The 22812-nt window shown below is 41.2% G+C and overlaps 3 protein-coding genes across 7 annotated transcripts in view; 1 reads left to right on the top strand and 2 right to left on the bottom strand.

The window, feature by feature from the left end:
* Positions 1-320: 320 nt before the first annotated feature.
* Positions 321-15301, top strand: dixdc1a (DIX domain containing 1a). Of its 5 annotated transcripts, none has more exons than XM_083772672.1 (15): positions 321-834; positions 5065-5222; positions 5950-6095; positions 7011-7100; positions 7369-7422; positions 7531-7581; positions 8376-8480; positions 8613-8666; positions 9117-9194; positions 9303-9377; positions 9607-9768; positions 9877-9943; positions 10734-10842; positions 13014-13122; positions 14642-15301. In XM_083772672.1, exons 1-15 carry the CDS (start codon positions 812-814, stop codon positions 14723-14725), a joined length of 1365 nt encoding a protein of 454 aa, XP_083628798.1. In that variant the 5' UTR covers positions 321-811; the 3' UTR covers positions 14726-15301. The 5 variants fall into 5 exon arrangements, with proteins under 5 accessions (XP_083628798.1, XP_083628797.1, XP_083628796.1 ...); XM_083772671.1 differs by having other exon boundaries at positions 9303-9386; XM_083772670.1 differs by having other exon boundaries at positions 9117-9209.
* Positions 15302-15768: 467 nt separating this feature from the next.
* Positions 15769-19044, bottom strand: LOC310864496 (PIH1 domain-containing protein 2-like; the record flags this gene model as incomplete). Its single annotated transcript, XM_083773184.1, has 5 exons — positions 15769-15903; positions 16454-16737; positions 17253-17501; positions 17993-18116; positions 18859-19044. 5 exons carry the CDS (start codon positions 19042-19044, stop codon positions 15769-15771), a joined length of 978 nt encoding a protein of 325 aa, XP_083629310.1.
* Positions 19045-19612: 568 nt separating this feature from the next.
* LOC310864494 (transmembrane protease serine 5-like) overlaps positions 19613-22812 on the bottom strand; it is a gene marked incomplete at both ends in the record, with an annotated part of 54336 nt that continues 51136 nt past the window's right edge. The window contains 7 exons of the mRNA XM_083773182.1: positions 19613-19723; positions 20414-20566; positions 21450-21592; positions 21750-21848; positions 22003-22187; positions 22364-22526; positions 22712-22755. Coding sequence (XP_083629308.1) covers positions 19613-19723; positions 20414-20566; positions 21450-21592; positions 21750-21848; positions 22003-22187; positions 22364-22526; positions 22712-22755 — 898 coding nt within the window. The remainder of the gene's footprint in view (positions 19724-20413; positions 20567-21449; positions 21593-21749; positions 21849-22002; positions 22188-22363; positions 22527-22711; positions 22756-22812) is intronic.

The raw sequence follows: 22812 nt of genomic DNA, 5'->3' as shown, positions 1-22812 counted from the left end.
AAACAAAAATGGATTTTGCTGGAAGGGTTTGAGAAACGTGGCTCATTTTCATGAGATTTGTATTTCTATGTTCTGATTCTGAATGCGTTTATTGCGTTAGCATTTCTTCAGCTCAGCAGCTGCAGTGACACAAACCATAATACGAAGAGAAAGTGCACCCTCCGACCCTCAGCAGTGGGCACCGCCACCTCCTTCGTGTGAAAGCGGAGACGGACAGAAGAAGGAGGTACGTGAGGGGGGAGGGTAGAGACATGTCTGACACCCCGCTCACCGACAGAGGGACGGGCTGATGAAAAAACCAGTGCGACAGTGCTGGAAAGAGAGAAGGAGGGAGGGTAGAAGGAAGGAGTAAAGGAGCCAGAGGGAAGGGGCACAAAAAAGATGTAGTCTACAACAAGAGCCGGATCAGTTCTCACTCACAAGGAACAAAAACATTGTGTTCGTGAATGGGAGCTAGTGAGCTCAACAACAAGGCGAGTGCAATGAGAAACCAGGCAGAATTCAGCCGATGGTGGTGCTGAGCACCAACCCTCTCTGTCTACTGTCACGAGCCAAGCAGGACTCAAGCCTGACTCCAGTGTGATTTTTTGTCTTAATGCTGTAGGATGAATATGCTGCTGGAGAGTTTTTGAACGTGTGTTACTTCAGATTCAACACAGTGCGTGGCGTGGGACGTGGTGGATAATCTTAGGGTTGCTCCCTGTCTACTGTTGGTTGTTGGTTTGGGCTGTGGTCCTGACTGAGAAGCAGGGCATCACCCAGATGGAGGGCACTGTCTGTATGGGAGGGTAGGAGCTACAACCAAACAAGAATGGGAGCCAAACAAATGAAATGGTAAGATCGTTCTGAATTTCAAGACACAATAGTGTCATTGTTATTGACACTTGGCATGCTGTCACATTGTCAGAGTCAGAGATGAGGCTAATTGTTGTAATCTAATCTAATGCATGTCAGGACAAAAACACAGCCAAGGCACAGGGCTATAGCCTGCAAGTTCTATCAGTCCTATCATTATGTCAATAATTTGACAAGGAATGTTCCCGTTATAAAGGTACAATGAAGGTATTTTATACTAGTAAGGACAGATTCTGCAGTCTTTGTCCCCGTGTGTACAATAAGTGTGGGTGTGTCCCTAGTGTAGGCTACCATTTGGAGCTACTGTGTATCTGTCTGGGCCTGCGTAGACCGCAAGCTGCTATTGCCTAGCAACATCTAACTATGGTGTTTGAGAATGATGTGATTTCAATCAGCGTAAACATCTCAGAGGGTTGAATGTCCAGGGTGAACATTCTAATTGAAATATATTCAATCGGCCAATCAACATGTTACTTTATGAGTGTTAAATGTTTCAACATTCCAAAAATATTGAATGCACAAGGTTTGATGTTTTTAACATTACATCATTATAATGCATGCAGTGAGTGCATCCATTATGCCATGCACACACATTATCATATTTGCTAAATTAACCTATCATCTGTTGCTAATTCATGTTTAACCCTAATAGTCCATATCCGTTTCTATGTGGCATCTGTTGGCACAACAGGAACAGCTAAGTTTACAAAACTTGATTGTGGAAAAATGATGGCAATTTCCTGATCGCATCATTATCTTGTGCCAACGTTCTTGGCACAAACTGCAAAGCTCTTGGAAAACACTTATAATCACAGCAGCATCTGATAAGACTGAGTCTATGTTCTTGAGGGTACATTTAGTGGCAGGGGAAAGAAGGCTGCCTCAAACTTAAAGGTATATTCAGTGATTTCACTCAAAAAACCTTAGGTTTCGTTTTTGGCTGTGGGACCCAGCCTTTCGTCCAATCAGGATAGAGAGTCAAAAACGAAACCTACGGTTTTTTGACCCCCAGGGGTTAACTGGGGACAGGGAGGAACTCCTTATATGGCCAGCACACTCTATAGTAGGGAGGATTATCACAACAAAACAAAAAAATAAGTGATATTTGAATTAAGTGAAATCACTGAATATACCTTTAATTAGCCTGTCGCTAAGTCCCACCCAAGCCCGTTGTTGGCCAATACCACGTTAGCAACGGTTACTAGGTTAGGATCCCGGTCAAGCTTGCAATGCTGGTCAAAATGGTTTTGCAGTGTCAATAAATATATTTGCTGTACAGCATGTGTGGACCTCAGAAAGAGGGTTTGTTTTCTTACCTGTTATGAGCAAACTAGTCCATTCCATGAATTATTTCGCTCCGTTGTGCAGTTTAGTAGTATCTATAAAAATAGGCTCTCATTGACTTCCATTGTAACGGGAAACGGCTCTCAAAATCAGTCGGTTAGCACATAAGCGAACACAACAAAAGCTGATTCTGACAGTTTATGACATCAGGACATGCCGTTTTATTTTCGTCTTTTGATAGATTTATAAAGTAAGCGGTTCATGGTGTTCCTCGATCGTTTGTAAACAAGTCGCCATGCTGTTTGAGATGCACCCAGCTGCAGTCCCAGACATTTCTCCTAAAGCGTCTCCCTCAAACACGTCCAAAATTGTGTATGGTGTTTGCGACAAGTGGACGAGATCAGAATCAGATACATTATTTTGTTTACATCCAACGGTCTCATGGTAAGTCTGGGACTAGCCCCATATGTTCCCTCTCCCTACGCTCATTCTGTAGCTCCGAGATGAGGTCACACACTGGGCCCCTCCCACCGCGTTTCAGAAACGGCGCAAGTTTCCGCTATGTAAGTTTCTTACCCTGACGCCACGATTAATCCAAACGTGAAGGGGACGTGAAGGGTTTACACTAATTCAACCATAACAACGCCCAAGAAAATCCAACTAGAGATTTGAACCGAGCCTTTACGTCCCGTATTTTGTCAGTCGCTTCCATGTTTATCAAGGAAGTGTGCATGTGCGCGTGCATGTCGAGTGAACTGAAGTCAGTTGGAAATTCCGACCAGGGGAGCCGCCGGGGAGGCGCTAAAGCTTTTCAACTTCCTTGATAAACATGGAAGCGACTGACAAAATACGGGACGTAAAGGCTCGGTTCAAATCTCTAGTTGGATTTTCTTGGGCGTTATGGTTGAATTAGTGTAAACCCTTCACGTCCCCTTCACGTTTGGATTAATCGTGGCGTCAGGGTAAGAAACTTACATAGCGGAAACTTGCGCCGTTTCTGAAACGCGGTGGGAGGGGCCCAGTGTGTGACCTCATCTCGGAGCTACAGAATGAGCGTAGGGAGAGGGAACATATGGGGCTAGTCTGGGACCGAGGCTATACATCAGGAGTGTGTGTACAGATTTGGACCAATCAGATCGTTTTGTAGGCAAACTTGTCAGGGTTGCCAAGTCTGCTTATTTCCCGCTACTTTTGGCTTAAGGCTAATAATTAGTACTGTAATACATTACCAAAACATGAATTATCATAGACATAGGCCTACATAGTATTTATAATGATAAATGCATACAATATTTTTATTAGGATTATATATGGTCATATTATTGTGTTTGTTTTGGCTTGTTTTTCTTGATTTGGCTTTAAGAGTTGGCTTGTTTTTGGAGGTGGGTTGGCTTATATCTCTCACACAATGTGGCAACACCGAAGTCAAAACAAAAACATGTTTTTTATTTTTTATTAAAAATAAAACCGCATGAGTTTTCCTGTCATAAACGGTCATAATCAGCTTAGTGTTCTAAAAGAATGAGTTTGAGAGTTGTTTCCCCGTTACAATGGAAGTCAATGAGAGCCTATTTTTATTTCTAATATGTAGGCTACTATTAAACTGCACAACGGAGCGAAATAATTCATGGAATGGACTAGTTTGCTCATAAGGTAAGAAAACAAACCCACACATGCTGTACAGCAAATATATTTATTGACACTGCAAAACCATTTTGACCAGCATTGAAAGCTTGACCAGGATCCCTAACCTAGTAACCGTTTCTAACGTGGTATTGGCCAAGAACGGGCTTGGGTGGGACTTAGCGACAGGCTAATTGCTCACTTTGATGAATATAGCCAATTTAAGTTTTGAAGATTATTACGTGAATTCTTCTAAATAAAATTCCTTGTTTATCAACATTTCTACATCTCATGTACAGTAGCAGCACACACTGTTACTCATCAACTCTCAACAACAATTATAATAAATGTGATGCACATACCAAGTAATTGTTCATAGCATCCGTAGAATCTAATTGAAATCATCTGGTTTTCTAATTTAATATAAATCTAGTTAATTTATGTATGCTGGGAGAAATTGTAAGTGTGTGAATACAGTCTTACAGTTGCAAGCCCTTCTTTCAGTATTCAAGGACATTTTCGCTCAGGCTAGGGCTTTGCCCTTCTAAAGTTTATTGCCTGAGGGTCATAGTGACACATTTGATGCCTTGTATCAGTGTGTAGGTCTTACCCCTGAGACACCAAGCTGTATTGGCACAGATACAAATTGAAGAGGAAGAATTCCACATTAGTAAGATGTATGTACTGTATAATGTCATGGGTCACAGTTGGCTGTATCATATTTCTGGGAACACACCAGAGTGAACATGACAAGAGGCGTGAACCTCGGGGAGTTGGAAATGTGCTCAGCACACGCTAAGATCAAAATACACATACTCAGCAATAAGCTGGAAGGAAACCAGCTATTCAGAAACAAAAAAAACATTATGAAAGGATTGCTCAAGGGAAAATATGAAAAACTAGGAACAGAATGATTTTACTGTAAAAAGTCACAAGGTTGAATAAATTCCTGTTCTTGACAGTTTCCTTTTTTCCTTCTTCTTTCTTGTAATTAGAAGAAAATAACATACAACTTTAGACAGACATGTACAAAGTTTAAAAATGATCACTTGTAAACAGACATTCTTCACACCAGTTTTAGAGATAGAAAGAGATGGAAAATAGCGTGTACTTTTTTAATGTGCTGTGTTCAAAGTTCAAATTTTCAGTTCAAGTGTTATTGAGCCCAGATGGAATTTGTGTAACTACATTGTTAATTAGAGAATAATTATACATTATATGCGTTTTATTGTTGCAACTTATTTGGCAAAAGCATACATATATGTATACTTATTTGCTGTGTTTGTCCACCATCTGTTTCAGTCTCAGTTCAGCCAGCCCTGCACACTCTCCAAAAGATGAGTACATTATCACCCAGTCCACTCACACCTCTAAGGAAGCATTTGTCAACTCTCAATCTGAAGACCAGGGGGAGCCAAAGGATGATAAGACTGATATGACTGAGAAGAAATCAGACACAGGTTGGCAGCACATTAATTCACACAAATGGGTGCTGTAATCATTCTGAGATGCTGTGTCATACTTGCTCAAATAATCTGTAGTACAATTTACAATTTAGGCATTTAGCAGACGGCAGACGCTCTTAATCCAGAGCGATTTACAGTAAGCAAGAACAACAACACATGGTAATACATCAAATACATAAAAAATAATCAGAGAATCATAAATAAGCTAAGCACTAGTGTTGTCCCGATCACTGGATCGGAAATCGGGGCCGATCACATCATTGTCAAGTGATCGGAATCAGATCGGGAGCAAAAAAACGTGATCGGGACATCCTTTATCAATATTATATCCATATCATGATATTGGATACATGGAAATTGTACTATTGTGATATGGCAAGTGTTCTATAAAGATATAAATATCCGATCGGGAAAAATCGGTATCGGTTGATACTCAAAATCAAATTAAAAACATGATCGGGATTCGGGACATCCCTACTGAGAACCTAACATCCGTCTAACAGTATAATATCTGTACAATGAAACTACGAGTATACACTATAGAGTGCTATATCTACGTAAAATACTATACTAATTGAGCCTTTGCATACGCGGTCATCGAGGCTTGGGTGGTGACGAGAGCATAATCACATTACCAAACTGGATGCATTATCATTGCAATAAATAAATGGTTAATCCGGATGAAAGTGTCTGACTCAACTGCTGTTGTTTGACTTTCCAGAGGAGGTGGCCTTGTGTGGTTTGTGTCCTGCCCTGGGGCATGATGGGGCGGAGGAGGAGAAGTCATGGGAGGAGCAGCTGGATGTCCACCAGGAGCAGCTGGAGAGGGAGATGCAGGAGGCCAGAAGGATGGTCTTCCGCCTACAGGTAAAGCTTGTTGTTGGCACATGTTCAAAGACCTACAAATACCTTCTATACCTCAGACTGCAGTATTCAGAGGAAGCACACATACACACACTTACACAGTAAAATCCTCAGTGCTCACCAGTGTTCTGAAAGTGTTCGACTCCAATTGTATCTCTATTTTAGTTACAAATGGATAAACAGACACAAATAAAAGACAAATTGTTAAATTTGAAAATGTTCTGAGCAGAACAAAACAAATATGTATGTGTCCAGGATTGTCTGTGAGTAACTGACAGCCTGGCCACAGTGGCCAGTGTAATACATTGTGTGATATGAAGTTATTTCTACAATAACAATGATCCAATGATTTTACAATTGAGACATTTAGCAGATACTCTTATCCAGAGGGACATAGTTACAGATCGGAGTAAGTAGTATGAATCTAATCAACCAACGACAGGCAACAGTGCAGGCGACAGTGCAAAAAGCCACAAATGCCAATTCCAGCAGACAAGTATGCCTTTCTGCCTTTCTCTATGTTAGATTAATTGAAAACACACATCATTGTCTCTGGTGACTGATGTTGTCCTTCTAATGCGTCCTTCGAAAGAGAACAATTTATACTAAGGTCATTTGAACCAGGAGCGTTCTCGTTCCCTGTTTTCTGTCTTGTTTTCTATCTTGTTGGCATTGTGTGCTAGCTCAAGTGTCCTTGAGCTAGCTAGGTATCAAAATAACAATCTTTGCATCCGTATAACAAAACTATCACATCTATCTAAATATGCAACAAGTACTGATACAAAGAAATATATGGAACAGTTCTGTTGTATCCCATGTGGCCCATCGCTGAACAATAACAGCCTTTTTCTCCATGCACTAGCTTTCAGGCTATGCCAATGTGACTTTGTGTGTGCGTTTGTGTGTGACTGCTCTCAGGCTCTACTCCTCCATGGCTCTCTCCCTGAGGAGGACCAGGACAGCTCTGCAGGCTTCGGGGATAGCAGAGCCAATACTGAGCAGCAGATGGTATGTGTCCACTGGGGAAGGCGGCCAACGAACAGCAATTTCTTTCCATTATTTGTGAAGAATCAGTGTAAACCCTTTGTGCTGTGAAGCATGCTTTTACTGTCCTTCATTCAATAACGCCTCCAGATGAGCATGCTCGAAACGGCTTAGACTGCCGTCAGACAGGACCACTGCTTCTTTGCAAGCATTACACAGTTTGCTATTCTAAATTTAAAAATTTCTTTATTCTATCTTCATTATCCCTGCTCATCCCATTCTCTCCGAGAAGGTTCTAATCCGCAGTCGCCTGGACCAAAGCATGGAGGAAACACTTGATCTTAAGGTACCGTTAGTAAACCTGATTTAGGCTTAATGTGGATGAAGTGACATATGAGAAAAGGTTCCTGTGCTCTACTGATTATCTCTGTATGTTCATCTGTTTGACTGCTAGAGGGAACTTATGAGGCACAAGCAAGAGGCACGCCACATCCAAGCCATCAAGGTAATCCTCCACAATACCACATACCCTATGAATGCACTGATTTCTCTGCTGTACATGGATTTGGTGGTGTAATATAAATGCCTTCTCTCTTTGCAACCAAACTGAGGAAGCCATTTGTGAGATTTTGTATTCCATTGTCATGTCGTCTAAGACAATATTGATACCACACACCCTTTGATAACATCACTTTAGTTTAGTCCTAGTTTTTTCTTCTTTTTTTGACACACACACACACACACGCACGCACGCACGCACGCACGCACACACGCGTGCGCGCACGCAGCAGGGGCTTTCAAAATAGAAAATTGGCTTCTGTTGCCTGTTTTCTACCCTTGAGCAATGCACATGCCTTTAGAACTCACCTTCTCCATATAATAAAATCCTTGAGGGGGTTAGCTAAATGATGGAGAGTTGTTAACCAAATGGACCTTTATAGATCTTTAACTCTTGAGAGTGTAAAATGAAACCTTACGGATCCATCCAGAGTTAAATTATTCTTAAACATCTGCATTACTTCATTTTCAAGAAGTCTATACAATTAGAGAATGTAGAAAATTGTTATTTTGATCAACGCCTGTTGTCCCTCCTAAAACTCTTATCCAACGACAACAAAATATTCAACATCTTGGGTCTGAGAGGCTAAATCTCATCGAATGGACGTGGCTCAAATGCCGAATAAATAATGGTCCTGATATGAAAAGGGTTGAAAACCCCTGTGCTAGACAGACAGGCGGACAGACAGACAGGCGCAGTGCCTCTGTATGCAGTTGTTTGATCTCTTGTCTTTGCATTAGGATGCTCTGCAGCAGCGCATGGCGCTGCAGGAGGACAACGTCCTGCAACTGAAGCAGGAACTGCTGAGGTGCAGCATGGCCAGAGATCAGTTGGAGGCGGAGAACGTGAGAAATCATGATTCCCTCTTTTTTATTTGATTAAAGTGAAACATTTGACGTGTGTGTGTATACAATATATACATATTTTTAAGATGTTTAATTTTCATTTTATAATTCTGGTTCTGCCTCTCATTTCAGGCAGAGCTCAAGCACAAGTTGAGTGACAGGGATAAATTAATCAGTGAATATGAGGTAATTATTAATAAATTATACAATTCATGCAATCAGCATATCGTCGCTGTCCCCTGTCCGTCAGAAACGATCTAACTCATTTTCTTTGGTTTCTGATCCCCCCCCCCACCCCTTAAATCAATGATATTGAAAACCTTTTCGTCTATGTGTTGGTTAAAAAGAAATAAACCAATTAAAAGTATTAAAAAGTGCTTCTGACAAAAAACAGCTCCACTGTCTGCTGAAACAGCTAACCTCTGCCCCTTTCATGCAAGTGATTGACAATATATAAAGTCAAAATCTCAACTTTGATAAGGCAGTATTGCTTTGTTTTAAATATATAAGGTTTTCTTCATTTCCTGAAAAATGAACATTTTGGAGTTAGCTGGTTTCTGCCCGACAGCAGAGATATGCTAAGAGTCAAAATATACAGAATGGTGTGATTTAACTCATCGTCATCTTCATTGTCAGCAACAACTTGGGAAGAAAGACAAATTACTGCAACAGCAGCAACAAAAGTTTGATGAAGCTCCACACAAAACACACGAAGTCAGTCGTGTACGGGTATGGCTCAATAAATGAACACCAGTCTCCTGTCATTTCAGTATGCAAAAACGGACAGTCTAAATTCTAAAACAGTCATTTTGTGTTTTTCAGTCATTCAGAAACGAAAACAGCAGTTACAGTAACTCAGTGGGTTCAGGTCTGCCCCCAGTGTTCCAGCATAATGTGGTATGCTCAGTACGATGTAATTTCTTGTTTTTGTTTGTTTGTGAAATTGTCACCTTTCTGTAGCATGCTGCTCTTTGAAAATAGAACAGCAGTTTAACACCAGAGGAGATCGCACAGCAGCTATTTTGCTTTGACATTTGATCTTTTTCTTTTCTTTTTTTACTTCATACTTGCTTTTAGCTCATATTTGTGGATGGGGTACATCATAAGGCTTGCGTTTTGCCATCAGGGGGAAGAACTGCAGGTGGTGAGGGAAGCCCTGCGCAGTTTGAGGGACAGTTTCTCTGGCCATGACCCCCAGCATCATACTTTGGACACCCTAGAGCAGGGTGTGGCCAGTCTCATGGACCGCTTGCATAGTGGAGACACCCACCGCAGACAGGACAGAGGGGTACACACTACACACACACACACACACACACACACACGATATAAAAAAGAAGTGAACAGTAATTTGAGTGGTTATTTGGTCTTGATTATTAATCCCATAAACTTGTAGGATGCATTCAAGTCACCGGGGCGACGAGCTAATCCAACAGACCGGGACTCCTGGCCACCAAGCTCAAGTGAGACTTGTTCTTGTTTTGTGCAGAATTTGTCATCCTCTCTGTGTCCATTACCAATTGTCTACTGTGTCTGGTTAATATAATTACATTTATGAAGGGAAGTAGTCACACACTCGTAGCAAAACAAGTTTTATACAATTATTTTCATAGTGGTTATCGCTCAGCCCCTGAGGAGCCCCCACATGGAGGACGCAGAGCCCTCGCCCTACTCCTCGCACCCAACACTCCCTGCTAATAAGTGCCGCCCCAGCCCGTAGGAGTACAGTACGTGCAATGACCAATATCACCGTCCCCGCCAGGCTCCCTTCCCCTGAACACGGGTCAATTGTGTTCGTATAGATGCCCTACAAAGCTGGATGCACCACAGTGGATTCAAATCCACAGCCTCTGTGGTGGTGGCAGGGACTTTTAACACTGCGCCACCCGAGCCCCCTACTTTTTATTAATTTGTTGTCTTGTTGACCAGTTATGCCCCGTTTTATTATTCGTTGTACAACAAAATAGCGAAAGTAGCAGATCTACAAGCTCACAACACTTTGCTACAGATTTTTTTTAAAGTTAAATTTTTTAATAATTTTTATTTTATTACAATCATTTTTCTAAAAATAATTTCTCATTAACTGTTGCACCCCTACATACTTGTATCTTCACCGTTGTCTGCGACTCTCCAAACCCTGGTGTGGGATCCATCCCCCTATTCTGTAATGTAATTACTTTGACATCTATGAAGGGTGTCAGGGGCTCTAAGGCATGGGCCATTTTTGACTTGCTGATGTGTATTTGCTTCCAGAAATAGCACACTCTCACAGTAGCCCAGGGCTGGACTCCACGGTGTCCACTAAAGTGCTCTACTTCACTGATCGTTCCCTCACACCGTTTCTGGTTAACATCCCCAAAAGGTACTAAATACTCCATTACTTATTGCATTTCCATCACACACACACAGGGATCCTTTATACTACAGCATGCATTTTTATTACAGTAGTCTTCCCCCTAGGTTGAAGTTGTAGCAGCGGTGGGGAATATTGATCTTGCTTTTGCTTTCATTTGCCAAAGAAGTTGGGTGTCTTTGATATGGACAGCTGTTACAGACAGTGACGTGGGCTGCTTCCAGGCAAAACATGCGCAATGCTGAGGCTATCTTTGTGTATGAAAGATCAATATTAAGATAGATCTTCAAATGTTTATTTCACAGATAATTCCTTGCACATCGCATCTTTTGGGAGGCGATGCAGTCAGCAGCCTAATGGAGTGTAGTTGCAAGACTCTTTTTTTTTTTTATCCCCCCCGATCAACGTTGGTTTTCTTCAATATTCACATCTACCCATTGCCTAATGTATCTTGATTTAATATGCTGAGATGCTAAGATCTGAATATGAAGCAATATGACGTTCTGGTCCTGGAATTAGACATAGCCTGGTCTATTGAGAGAGTATGCCTACGGCAGACTTCCATTATAGACATAGAATATTCACATAATAGTATTCTACAGTCAATTAAGTCGTGTTAGAGAGGAAAAGTCTTAACAGGCCAGGGTTTGTCCTGATAGCGCAAAATAATATAACTTTAGTTTATTGAGACAATATGGAGCTGTTTTCCTTCATCGTTAAACATGAAATAATAATAATAAATTTAGTGTTAAATACATTTAACACTGATGAAAGATCACATGTTTGCGTTTCTCTTTGGATGCATTGAGTATGTTCATAACTTTTAATGATGATGCACATTGACTAGATTGTATTTATTTTTCATGGAAAAGCTTTGTTCCTGTTTGGGGAATGGATCCTTTTCAAAGCAGACATTTTGACAGGTAAATTAATGCAGCTGAAGGTAATCACATTAATCACGGGTGTGTTGGTGTTTAATCGTGTGACAGCATGGACATTTCCTGTACAGTTAACTTCACATTGATAAACAGTAACAGCTAAATGAAACACACCCACAATTAAAGCTACAATCAGTAGGTTTTATGCATTTCCCAATGGAGTGAGGTATTTGCCTGAACTACAATAGAGATGGCGGTGCATGTGTCCAATCCGGTGCGCCGCCTGCATCAAATAACCTTATGCATATTGTCAACCCGTAGATGTTCTAAACAGCAGGTTTAAAATTAAGGAGACTATCTCCAACTAATCCCCAACCACTGTGGAGGTGCTACTATATAGCATTATCACACTCTACTATATATTCATTCTAAACAACTTATATCCAAATTGTACTCACTGTTTTCTAAATTGTCTATTCCGTCAACCAACCATATCAAGACCTCATGGGAGGCTGATATTAGTGTGGAACTGTCTGATGAGATCTGTAGCGAGGGTTTGAAGAGGATTCACTTGGGCTCAGTCAATGCCAGATTGCAGCTTGTCCAGTTCAAAGTTATGCACAGAGTACATTACTCTAAGGTTAAAATAAATAAAATGTGACAGATGCAATTTCTCCAAGGGTAATTTGGGTCACACTTTCTGGTCTTGCCCAAGGCTTGTTTTATTCTGGCAAAACATTTTTGCTTGGTATAGCAGAGTATACTGTTTTCATATTGAAACTTCTCTCGCTTTGCTGTTCTCTGTCCAAAAAACTCTTATGCTTAGTACACTTGTAGCAAAGATAATTATTTTTAACAGTGGAAGTCTTCTATCGTTCCTTGTTTCACTAGATGGCTTAATGAGTTTGTATCACTGATACATCTGGAGAGGCTGCGTTGCAACCAATGGGACAGTTTAGCAACATTTGAGTATATCTGGGGCCCTATAACGGGTCATCTTGACTCTGCTGTGTGACTGTGTGGTTTCCCCATTATGATAGGTTATAGTTACTCACGTTTATTATGCTTATGTCTTGTTATGTTGTCTTACCAAAAAAACAATACTAATATATAAACATACATACTCTACTATAGAGGTTGGTAAAAAAATATTTGCTACCTTCAGTTCCATTTACCATCAAAAGTCTGCTGTGAAAAGGGTCCACAGACCAATTTACTAGCTGCTATATTTTGTGTGTGAGTGTGCCTGTGTCTGTGCACGCATCATTGCACCTTCCCATCTCACAGAGTGTATATTTACAGGTTGGGTGAGGTGACACTGCGAGATTTCAAGGCAGCTGTGGACAGACAAGGCAGTTATAGATACCACTTCAAAGCTCTTGACCCAGAATTTGGCACAGTGAAAGAAGAGGTGAGCATTGGATTCAAATACATAAATAAATTGTAAGTGGTGCATTTATATAGCGCTTTACATAAACGCAGCAACAAAAGTTCGGAAACTTAACTTTGGTCCATTATCTCTCCACTTTAATTATACCAATTCGTATTGTATTTTATATAATTTTAATCGTTGATTAGTCACCTTTACAACGAGGTAGATTGTAAGGATTGGGCATTCCTGGAATGAGCAACGCAGCTACGTAAACGTGTGTAGCACCCCCAAAGTATTCGGCAAAATGGCAAATGGTTGGTATACAACCCTTGCTTTGAGTTGCTTAGTGGATTGGACAATTGCACTCTCCCACAGTAATAAGGAAAAAACAACACATATTTTTACACTTTATTATTAAGCGCTATATAAGTTTGAGATATTATTATTATTATGACATGTTCTGTCTTGCCTGTGAAAGAGATACTGCCCCATACCAAGTGCTGTGGCTGCGTATGGATCTTCCACACGCTACCTACCGAGTGTAAAATTAATAAAGTGTAAAAATAGCCAATATGTGTTGTTTTTTTCCTTATTCCTGTGGGAGAGTGCAATCGTCCAATCCACTAAGCAACTCAAAGCAAGGATGAAAACCAACCATTTGCCATTTTGGAGGTGCTACCCACGCGTTTAGCTGTGTTGCTCATTCCACGAAAGTCCAATCAATGATTAAAATGATATAAAGTACAATACCAATTGGTATAATTAAAGTGGAGACATAATGGACCAAAGTTAAGTTTCCAAACTTTTGTTGCTGAGTTTAGATTGTGCTTTACATTCAGTTCACCCATTCACACACCGATGGTGGAGGAAACCATGCAAGGCACCAACCTGCACATTGGGAACAAGTATGGGTTCAGAGTCATGCTCAAGGACACTAACACTGGGGGAGCCTGGGATCGAACTGTGAAACTTGCGGTTCCCATCCAGGCGGTCTACCAGCCACTGCCAGCCCTCAAATGAGATGATATTTGAAACTTAAATGGTCCCTTATCCGTGGTTTACACACTGCAGTGTGTGGCTGGCTGATGTCCATGGCAGCAAATTAAGACTGCTTTAAATTAATTTATCTTCTGTGTCTGTCTAGAGACCATTGTCCATTATAGATGAATGTCTTGTTTAGGACAGTGGTTCTCAAAGAGAGATCCGGGGACCCCCAGGGGTCCTTGAGAGGGTTTCAAGGGGTCCCCAGCAAAAGTAGTTAACATAGCATCAACAATCAGTTTAAACACTTTAATCCTACATTATACACACTGGATATTTGAATTGAATTTTGCCGATCTACAAGTTCACATTGCGTCATGATGCAACACGTGTCAGTATCATGGTCAGTATGATGTCAGCATCATGGTCAGTATCATGGTCAACATTTTAACAAAAGATATTTTCCGTTGGGTGACATGAAAAGGTTTGAGAAGCACTGGTCTGGACCTTTTATAGATGAAAGTGTTGCTTATAGGGTTCATAAAGCTCAAGCTTCCTGTCTGCTTTGACTCCTCAGGTGTTTCAGGATGGAGCAGTGGTGCCAGGTTGGGAGGGGAAGATCGTGGCCTGGGTGGAGGAGGACCACGGGGAGAGGCGCTAAACCAGACCACAAATCACCACTACAAACCCTACAAACCAAAAACCTCAACCATGTCCAGGCCACGCTGGATTGGGATTCCACTGAAAATTCTTATTTAACAGCCAGAGAGTAGTTATTTACAATAAACAGGGACCAATGAACTGCCATTTCGATACAAAACCCATTTATCTTTTCCAAAGTTAATGTTTACTATGAACAAAATGACTTGACATTTTGGTACTTTATCAGGGCGACACATTAGTCACTTTTTTGCAGCTTATAGGAGTGAAGTGAAGTGCTTGATAGCAGCACAAGACAGTGTTATGGGAGAGCTAGCAATATGTGGTAAGTGTGAGAAAAGTACTGAACAAGAGCAGTCAGTAAGTTCCTGGTAACACAATGATCCACCTTTAAGCTGTAATAAGTACTTAGTTACACTGTAAAATCCTGTGTTCAGGATTTTACTGTGGAAGTTGTGGAGGACCTTAAAATAAAGTGTTACTGACATTTATTCACTAGAGTTGTAGATTGCCAAACATTGATAATATTGTTCCGCATACATTTTGACATTTTAATAAACATGAAAAATTGCTTGAACATTGATTCTGTTCTTCAACAATTCAATGTTGTGAATACCATAAACTACACAGCAACCCCAGCACCCCACGTCCACTTATTCATAAACGCGTATATATTTCACCATAGTCAATTAATGTTTAATGTTGAGAGCTAAATGCACTACATCCGTTCTGCCAAACCCACACACAACACCATGGAGCAGTAGGCCTACAATTGTTGGGGTAAAGCAGCATTTTATTAATAAGCCGTTTACTGCCTGTAACTGCAGTTCAGAGGTCGGGTTTCTCTTACTTCGACACATCACTTGAAAAGCATTTTCCAAAGCTTTACAGTAAATCAAATTTCATGGACCATTCACTTAATTTTACTCGTAGCTTCATCCCAGCAGGAGAACTAATCACTTCCTCTGTGTGTTCCACTTACACAGACAGTTATTATAGCGTCACAGTGTAGTATAGTTGCATCCCTCGGATCATTTGAGGTTTTCATTGAACATCCACAGTCAAAGTTAGCCTACGTTTCCTTTTGTGGAAGGTGGCAGTAGCTGTGTCTTCGTTTACTTTTTCTGGGAGCTCCACAAGGAGGCTCTGCATATCCTTCACTTCCAATAGTATGTCATCCTACAAACAAAATAAGAAACCAATACACAACTTTAAGACCAGCAAAATGCAAAACAGACCCAAAGACCTGTTATGGAAAGTAAGTATACAAATTTAACTCCATACTCCAATTAGACAAACTATTTAAAAATAATAATGATTTTGGTGGAAGAAGTATTTGTAACTTCAGTAAAAGTAGCAATAACACAATGTAGAAATACTTTGTAGAAAAAGTCCTGTAAGTACGAGTATACAAAAGTATTGGCATCAAAATGTAGCAAACCATTGCATTATGACACGTGACCTTGTAGATCTGCTATTTTTGAATAGCTGAAGTATAGAAAATTGGTTTTGTATCAATAATAAAAATGCAAAGTAACAATACTATTACATTACAGTAATTTTGCCTCTGAGAAGCATAAAGTGTTGTAAATACTCAAGTAAATTAAAAGTAATAGTAATTAGAAGTAAGTTGTGCTCAAGTATAGTACTATAGTAAATGTACTTAGTTACTTTCCACCCCTGAAAAAACAAAAACACTATTGAGGGAAGGATATAATTAATTGCCGACCTGGGAGATGGCGAGGTGACATTCTGACATGGAGCAGACATTTGGCAGCTCAACCCTCAGCTCCACCCTGCGGCGACTGCCTTCAGAGTCAGTGTTCACGCTGAGATGGTACTCTAACTCTGATGGGGGGTGTGCTGTGATGGAGCTGCTGGAGATCACCTCAATCAAACTCTTCTTTTTGTCTTCCACAGGCCTATCAATGAGCTCAGTTGCCAGGCTGGACTCCCGTCCCTCCTCACGCAGAGATGAAATCTGTTGTAGGAGGGAAGCAGGCGTCTGTGTGGCTGGAGAAAAGACAAAAAAGGATCATGAAGTGAACAGCACAGACCTTCCAAATGAACTCTCGTAACAAATTATGAATTTTCAAGCTGCAATCCAGAATTTATTTTAAGGAATAAAATGTTAACCGATCTGTAAGGGGAATTATATTAAATATTATGATTTAATTAGCACCTCTGTAGTTGTTGGAGGTGCTGTCCTTATGTTTCCATTGAAAAAATGTAGACCCCATGTGGCGTCAGGTAGGACACCTACTGGTTGATAAGGAGTACTGCATGAAGCTCATTAGAGCAATATCTCCCCTGGACAAGCAGGGATGGCCTCTTGGCTGAACTGACAGACCCAGGTTCAATGACATAAGGTAGGCCATAAGAACTACAGATTACAGAGTGCATGCCCTGTGAAACAAGGAGGAGCATCTATAATATAAGCAGCTGAAACAACTGACACTGATACCGGTACTTTGTCAAGGTTAAACATCATCAAGCTATGACGGGTCTAGCTGCAGAGGCTGCCATACCTGTGTCAGGTTGTGTGCTTCGGGGGGCAGACCATTTTGACCGCTGCCAAACCCCAAGGCGACGGTGCACATCTTCCAAGGTCCCCTTGAGGCTGCTGCCGGTGACTGTGTACTGTTGAGATAACTTCAGCCCATGCTGCTTCTGGGCAAAACTCAGTGCCAGCATGTATACCTCGTCCATTGCCCTGTGTTCCTGACACTGGTCCAGGACCGCTGGGTTTAATGCCACATCCAACACAGTGTACCAATCTATGCAAACATAAAAATGTATGAGAAACATTTCAGTGTACCACTGAGATGATGTGACCCTGATGCAATGTGGGCAACAGCACCTCTGCTGCCTGCAGGAGAATTCAATTTGCATTTGATGGAACATAAGCGTTGTACTTCACCTTTGCGCTGATGGACAATAATGAAGAACATTACTTGTGTACTGTATTTAAGTATTTTTTTGCGTAGCTGTACTTTACTTGGGTATTTGTATTTTTGGATACTTGTTACTTTAACTCCACTATAATTTACTATATTATAAGACAAATATTGTACATTTCACTCCACTCCACTATTATTGATATGTTTTTAAAGCATGTACTTTTGAATACTTAAGGATTTGTAAAATCAAGTACTCAAGTACTTTAACTCAAGTACAATGTAAGTTTGTAGTACAAATTTGACAGAGTAATATGGAGCCTACTTTGACTCACCCCGCCCACTCCACTGATGAGTGCTTTGAATTTTACCTTCGCCTTCCGTGATGCTTTCCAGTTTTCCTCCACAAATGGGCGTTGGTTTGCTGGGGTCCTGGGGTGCAGGGACACGTCTCCAGGAACATACATTGATGTGCAGTAACCTTTGCTTGTGTTCCTGCATGTTACAGGCACATGTTTGTGGGTCAGACTTTCACCATTAGGTAATCATGCACTGGCTACTGGACTGATACATAGTGAGGATATGATTGACATAAAGGTCAGTGTTGTAATTTTGTGCACAATCGATGGCATGTGTGTATGGGCGTTGTGGTGTGTGTGTGTGTGTGTGTGTGTGTGTGTGTGTGAAACGTGTGTGTGGTGTGTGTGCGTGCGTGCGTGCGTGCGTGTGTGACAGACAGACAGACAGACAGACAGACAGACAGAGAAAGTAAAATACTTGTACTCAAGTGCTGTGGATTACTGGATTACCCCACCGCCCCCCCCCCCCTTTCCCCTCACTGTATAAGTTTCTTTTCCATTTTTACCTCCTTTATGATGAAATCCTGTTCAGTTCTTTGACTATATAGAAGTGTCTATTTGTACGTCTCTAAATGTTTTGATGAATTGAACATGGTGGACCCTCTTGTAAACAAGTGTAATGCTTAATTGGGTCGTCCACTCACAGTTAACAGTCTTTGTATTGAGTTTGTGCTTGAAATGTACTGTAATTCTGCAAACTGTTAATAAATATTTCAATCAATCAATCAATCAATCAAAAGGCGCCTAATATTTTGAGGTAGCCTACTTTTACTTTACTGGAGTATGTTCTATCATTCTACTCCACAGGTATCTTCTTGAGGCAAATATTGTACCTAATTACTCCATTTAATAGTGAGTATATAGAAAAGAATACCAACCATCATTATCTCTGTGTGCAGACATGAATGAAGCTCAGGTTGGGACATGGACTCAGCTCCTTTCTTCATCTGTTGTTCTATCAATCTCTGGTACCCGTTATGGTCATTTTGTGAAAGATCGTCCAACATGGACCAAAACTGGTTGACTTGCTGTAAAATATCCTTTGAACACCCCATGGACGACATCTTCACACAAAAACAAACTTCCACAATAACGTTGAGTAATATTCACAAAAGCATGAAACTGCCAGAACACCGTCTCGTCTCGGGAAAGGTTGTTCTGCTGAAAGAAATCAACTTTCGTTGCAGCTGTTGTTGCTCTGTTGCTATAGAAACCAAATTGAAGGATCGCATACGCCACCTAGCGGCGACAAGGCATCCTGAGCTGGGTAAATCAGCGTCATTTGAACAAAATTCGACACAGACGGTATATAATAGATGTATAATTTATTTTCATTATATCACATATATAACGTAGACGTTTTAAAAAATCGCTCAAGCACATGTGATACATTATTTCCACATACATTTATAGTAAAAAATTAAGAAACAACAACAACCATGAATCAGCAGCATCCACTTTCTATTTCACACGTTTTCACAATCATCACCTCAATAATTCTGCAGAGAGAGCGAGACATAGAGAGAGAGAGAGAGAGAAATTGTTAACTTTTAAACACAGAATTGAACAATGTTGCACATTTTTTTAAATGTACTGTAAATTCTACAAACTGTTAATAAATATTTCAATCAATCAATCAAACGTCGTGACGGCGTGGTACGTCCTAGGACGTACCACGCCTGGACCGCCGTCCCTAGTCTTGGTTGCCTCCCTTCCCCTGGCTGATTGTGTCCACCTGCGCTTCTAAACTGAAGAGATTTTGGTTAATGAGCATGGACGTAGGCTATATTAGGGACTCTGTGTTATTGGTTAGGCCAAGAGTGGGAGTTTATGTCATATTGTCCTGGGAGGCTTTTCCGAGTTTAAATGAAAGTGCTTGTGTGCAAGCCGTTGTTGCCTGGGTTATTCTGCATACGGGTCCCGTGTCAAGACACCTATGCTAGTTGTGAGTCGTGACTCTTCCACTCTAGATTCATACTGATTCATAGTCAGGTAGGAGGAGGCATGTGTATTTTTGTGCATGTTGAATTCGGATCATTTTGTTAAATAATAGTTAGGACTAAATGTAATTCTAATAGGCCTAGTTGTATAGGCCTATAGGCTAGCTCTGAAGTATAGTACTGATACTCATTTAACTTTAAGCATATATGATAATTGTATGTTAATCAGATCCATTCTTTAATATAAATGTTATTATATGGGCTAATACATTGGTGTAAATGCATTTTGATTCTGTAGAGAGAAAGAAAAAGAGGGAAAGGGCTATTGGTGATGACTGCCTTATTGTAGCACTTTTCTACAAATGTAAAGTGCATTATATTATTATTATTACTCACACTTAAAGTAATCATGTTTCTCTACTACTGAGTTGTATCAAGAACCACCCATTTTTATTCCTGCCATCTGAAGACAGACTCAGTCAGTTACACGTACCTCTATCATATCATAGATCCAGCCCAGGAATTCAGCCACTTTGGTATAAACTCCAGGATGATTGGGCTCAGCGCATCCTGTCCCCCAACTGACGACACCCAGCAACCTCCATACGTTGTCATCCTGGCACACCAGGGGTCCCCCGCTGTCCCCCTGGAATGGGAGCAAAGGAGAGTAGGCTACTGTCTTTCACAGATGGATTTCTACATTGCTGGTAAATGTTCTACATTTCTGGTAAATTTCACAAAGATAAATTCCTGAAAGTCAAGTCACGTATGCCGTCCCCATGTGGATCTCGAGATCCACATGGGAACGGCATAGGTATATGTATAGGAAAGGTTTCATATCAGCCGGCAGTGGCTCGGGAGGTGGCTTGCATGGGAAATGATTTTCATTTGATCCCTGACTCCCCCCTGTGTCAAAGTGTCCTTCAGCACGGGGCGGCGGCGGTGGCGGTGGCTCAGGGGTAGAGTGCCTGGATGGTAACCGCAAGGTTGCCAGTTCGAACCCGGGCTCCCCCAGAGTTACTGTCGAAGTGTCCTTGAGCAAGACACTGAACCCCTAATTGCTCCCGATGTGCTAGTTGGTGCCTTGCATGGTTTCCGCTGCTATCGGTGTATGAATGTGTGTGTGAATGGGTGAATGTAATGCACAATCTCTGTAAAGTGCCTTGGATAAAGGCGCTATATAAATGCACCATTTACCATTTACCATTTAGCAAGACACTGAACCCATAACTGGTCCTAATGAGCAGGTTGGTACCTTGCATGCTTTCCTCTGCTCTGAATGAGTGGGTACTGTAAGGTACAGTGTGGGTGTGTACTGTGTAATTAAGTGCTCTGGATATTGATGCTATACCACATTTACTTAAATAAATGTGTGGAGGTAGGCCTACTTCGTTGAGGCTGGCTGTCTGCGCAAGAAATTTGGTTCAGCAGTTTGCAAGATTAGCTCTGGACACACACGCACGCAGGCACGCACACACACACACACACACACACACACACACACACACGTTTAATACACCTGAACTAACCTGGCATGCGTCTACCTTTCCCTCGGTGTACCCGGCACAAAGCATACGCGGGGTGATCTCACCATTGTACATGCAGGAGCTGTTGCACTTATTTGTGCTTATTAGCGGAACCGGTGCTTCTTTGAGAGTGTCAGGAATGTGGACTGAAACAACACATAATATATAATTAATTATGGAGACAAATATTATAACTCCCATTTGGAAAGTCAGTTCATAATACTGTACACCATTCTGTGTTGGATGTGTGGATGGTGGTGTGTTTGGGCGTAAACCTTTTTCTCTACAACAGGGTTGCCCTACCATCATCAGGTTGTGTGTAGCCCCACCCAGAGATCCAACATTGTGTTCCTCCTGGAAGATCATAGTCATATTGAGGAAGACACACAGGTCTAATGGTATCTAGAGAGAGAGAGATCAGAAATCAAAGGTTTCAACTTTTCTAGAATTCTAGATCATGATTGGGAAATGATCATCACTAGTCTAATCTCCTGAGTGCAGCTATCAGCTCTACAATTTCACACTATAACTGCCATTACGAAGCCGTTGCAATGACCTGAGAAATTCAGTGGGGTCCGCAACTTCATTAGGGCTATGTCACTATCATGGCTCCGGTGGTTGTAGTTCTTGTTGTAGATAATCTTCTCCACTGCGTAGCCAGTGTACTGAGACATTTTGGCAGAGCTGCGTGTCACAATACCGGCATAGACCACCCAACTGGATACCTGAGGTAATCTGTAGCTGACATTTGAGAAGCAAGTAAAAAGGGGGTAAGTATCAAAGACAATAATTCTGCTTTGTTATATGACATCTAGATGGTAATGGCACAAGTGGTCTCTCTCTCTCTCTCTCTCTCTCTCTCTCTTATGGTGTGTAACCTTTGATCTTAAATCCTGTTGAGGTAGGCAGCTTCTTACTTGTGCACACAATGGGCTGCTGTGATCACCCATTGGCTGGTGATGATGGAGCCTCCACAGGTGTGGCGGTTGCTGTAGTAGAGGCTAACTTGCCAGGGCCACCTTCCCAATGTTGCCTCCACACCTCCAATTATTCTGGGCAACTTTGCTCGTGTTCCGCACTCTGAACATAAAAGAGGTTAGGAATTAATTAAATCTAATCACTGCACGGCTTACAGGATAATTTACTACATAACTGCCACTAATATGAAGCATCTTCCTGAAAATTACACAGGGGACTGAAGCTTAACTTCACCCTAGATCACTATAATCCCAAACAAAATGCTGTGTTAACTTAGGTTTACTTACCAAAACATTTCAAAGCTATAACCTTCCCTGTGATGCAGCTCCCCCTAGATGAAAATAAATATGTTAGCTAACAACGGATGAATAATGGGTTGTCATCATAA

This window comes from Protomyctophum parallelum (genome assembly GCF_964188405.1).
Source record: "Protomyctophum parallelum genome assembly, chromosome: 9".
NCBI classification, from domain to species: Eukaryota; Metazoa; Chordata; class Actinopteri; order Myctophiformes; family Myctophidae; genus Protomyctophum; species Protomyctophum parallelum.
This window is presented reverse-complemented; position numbering and strand designations above follow the sequence as displayed.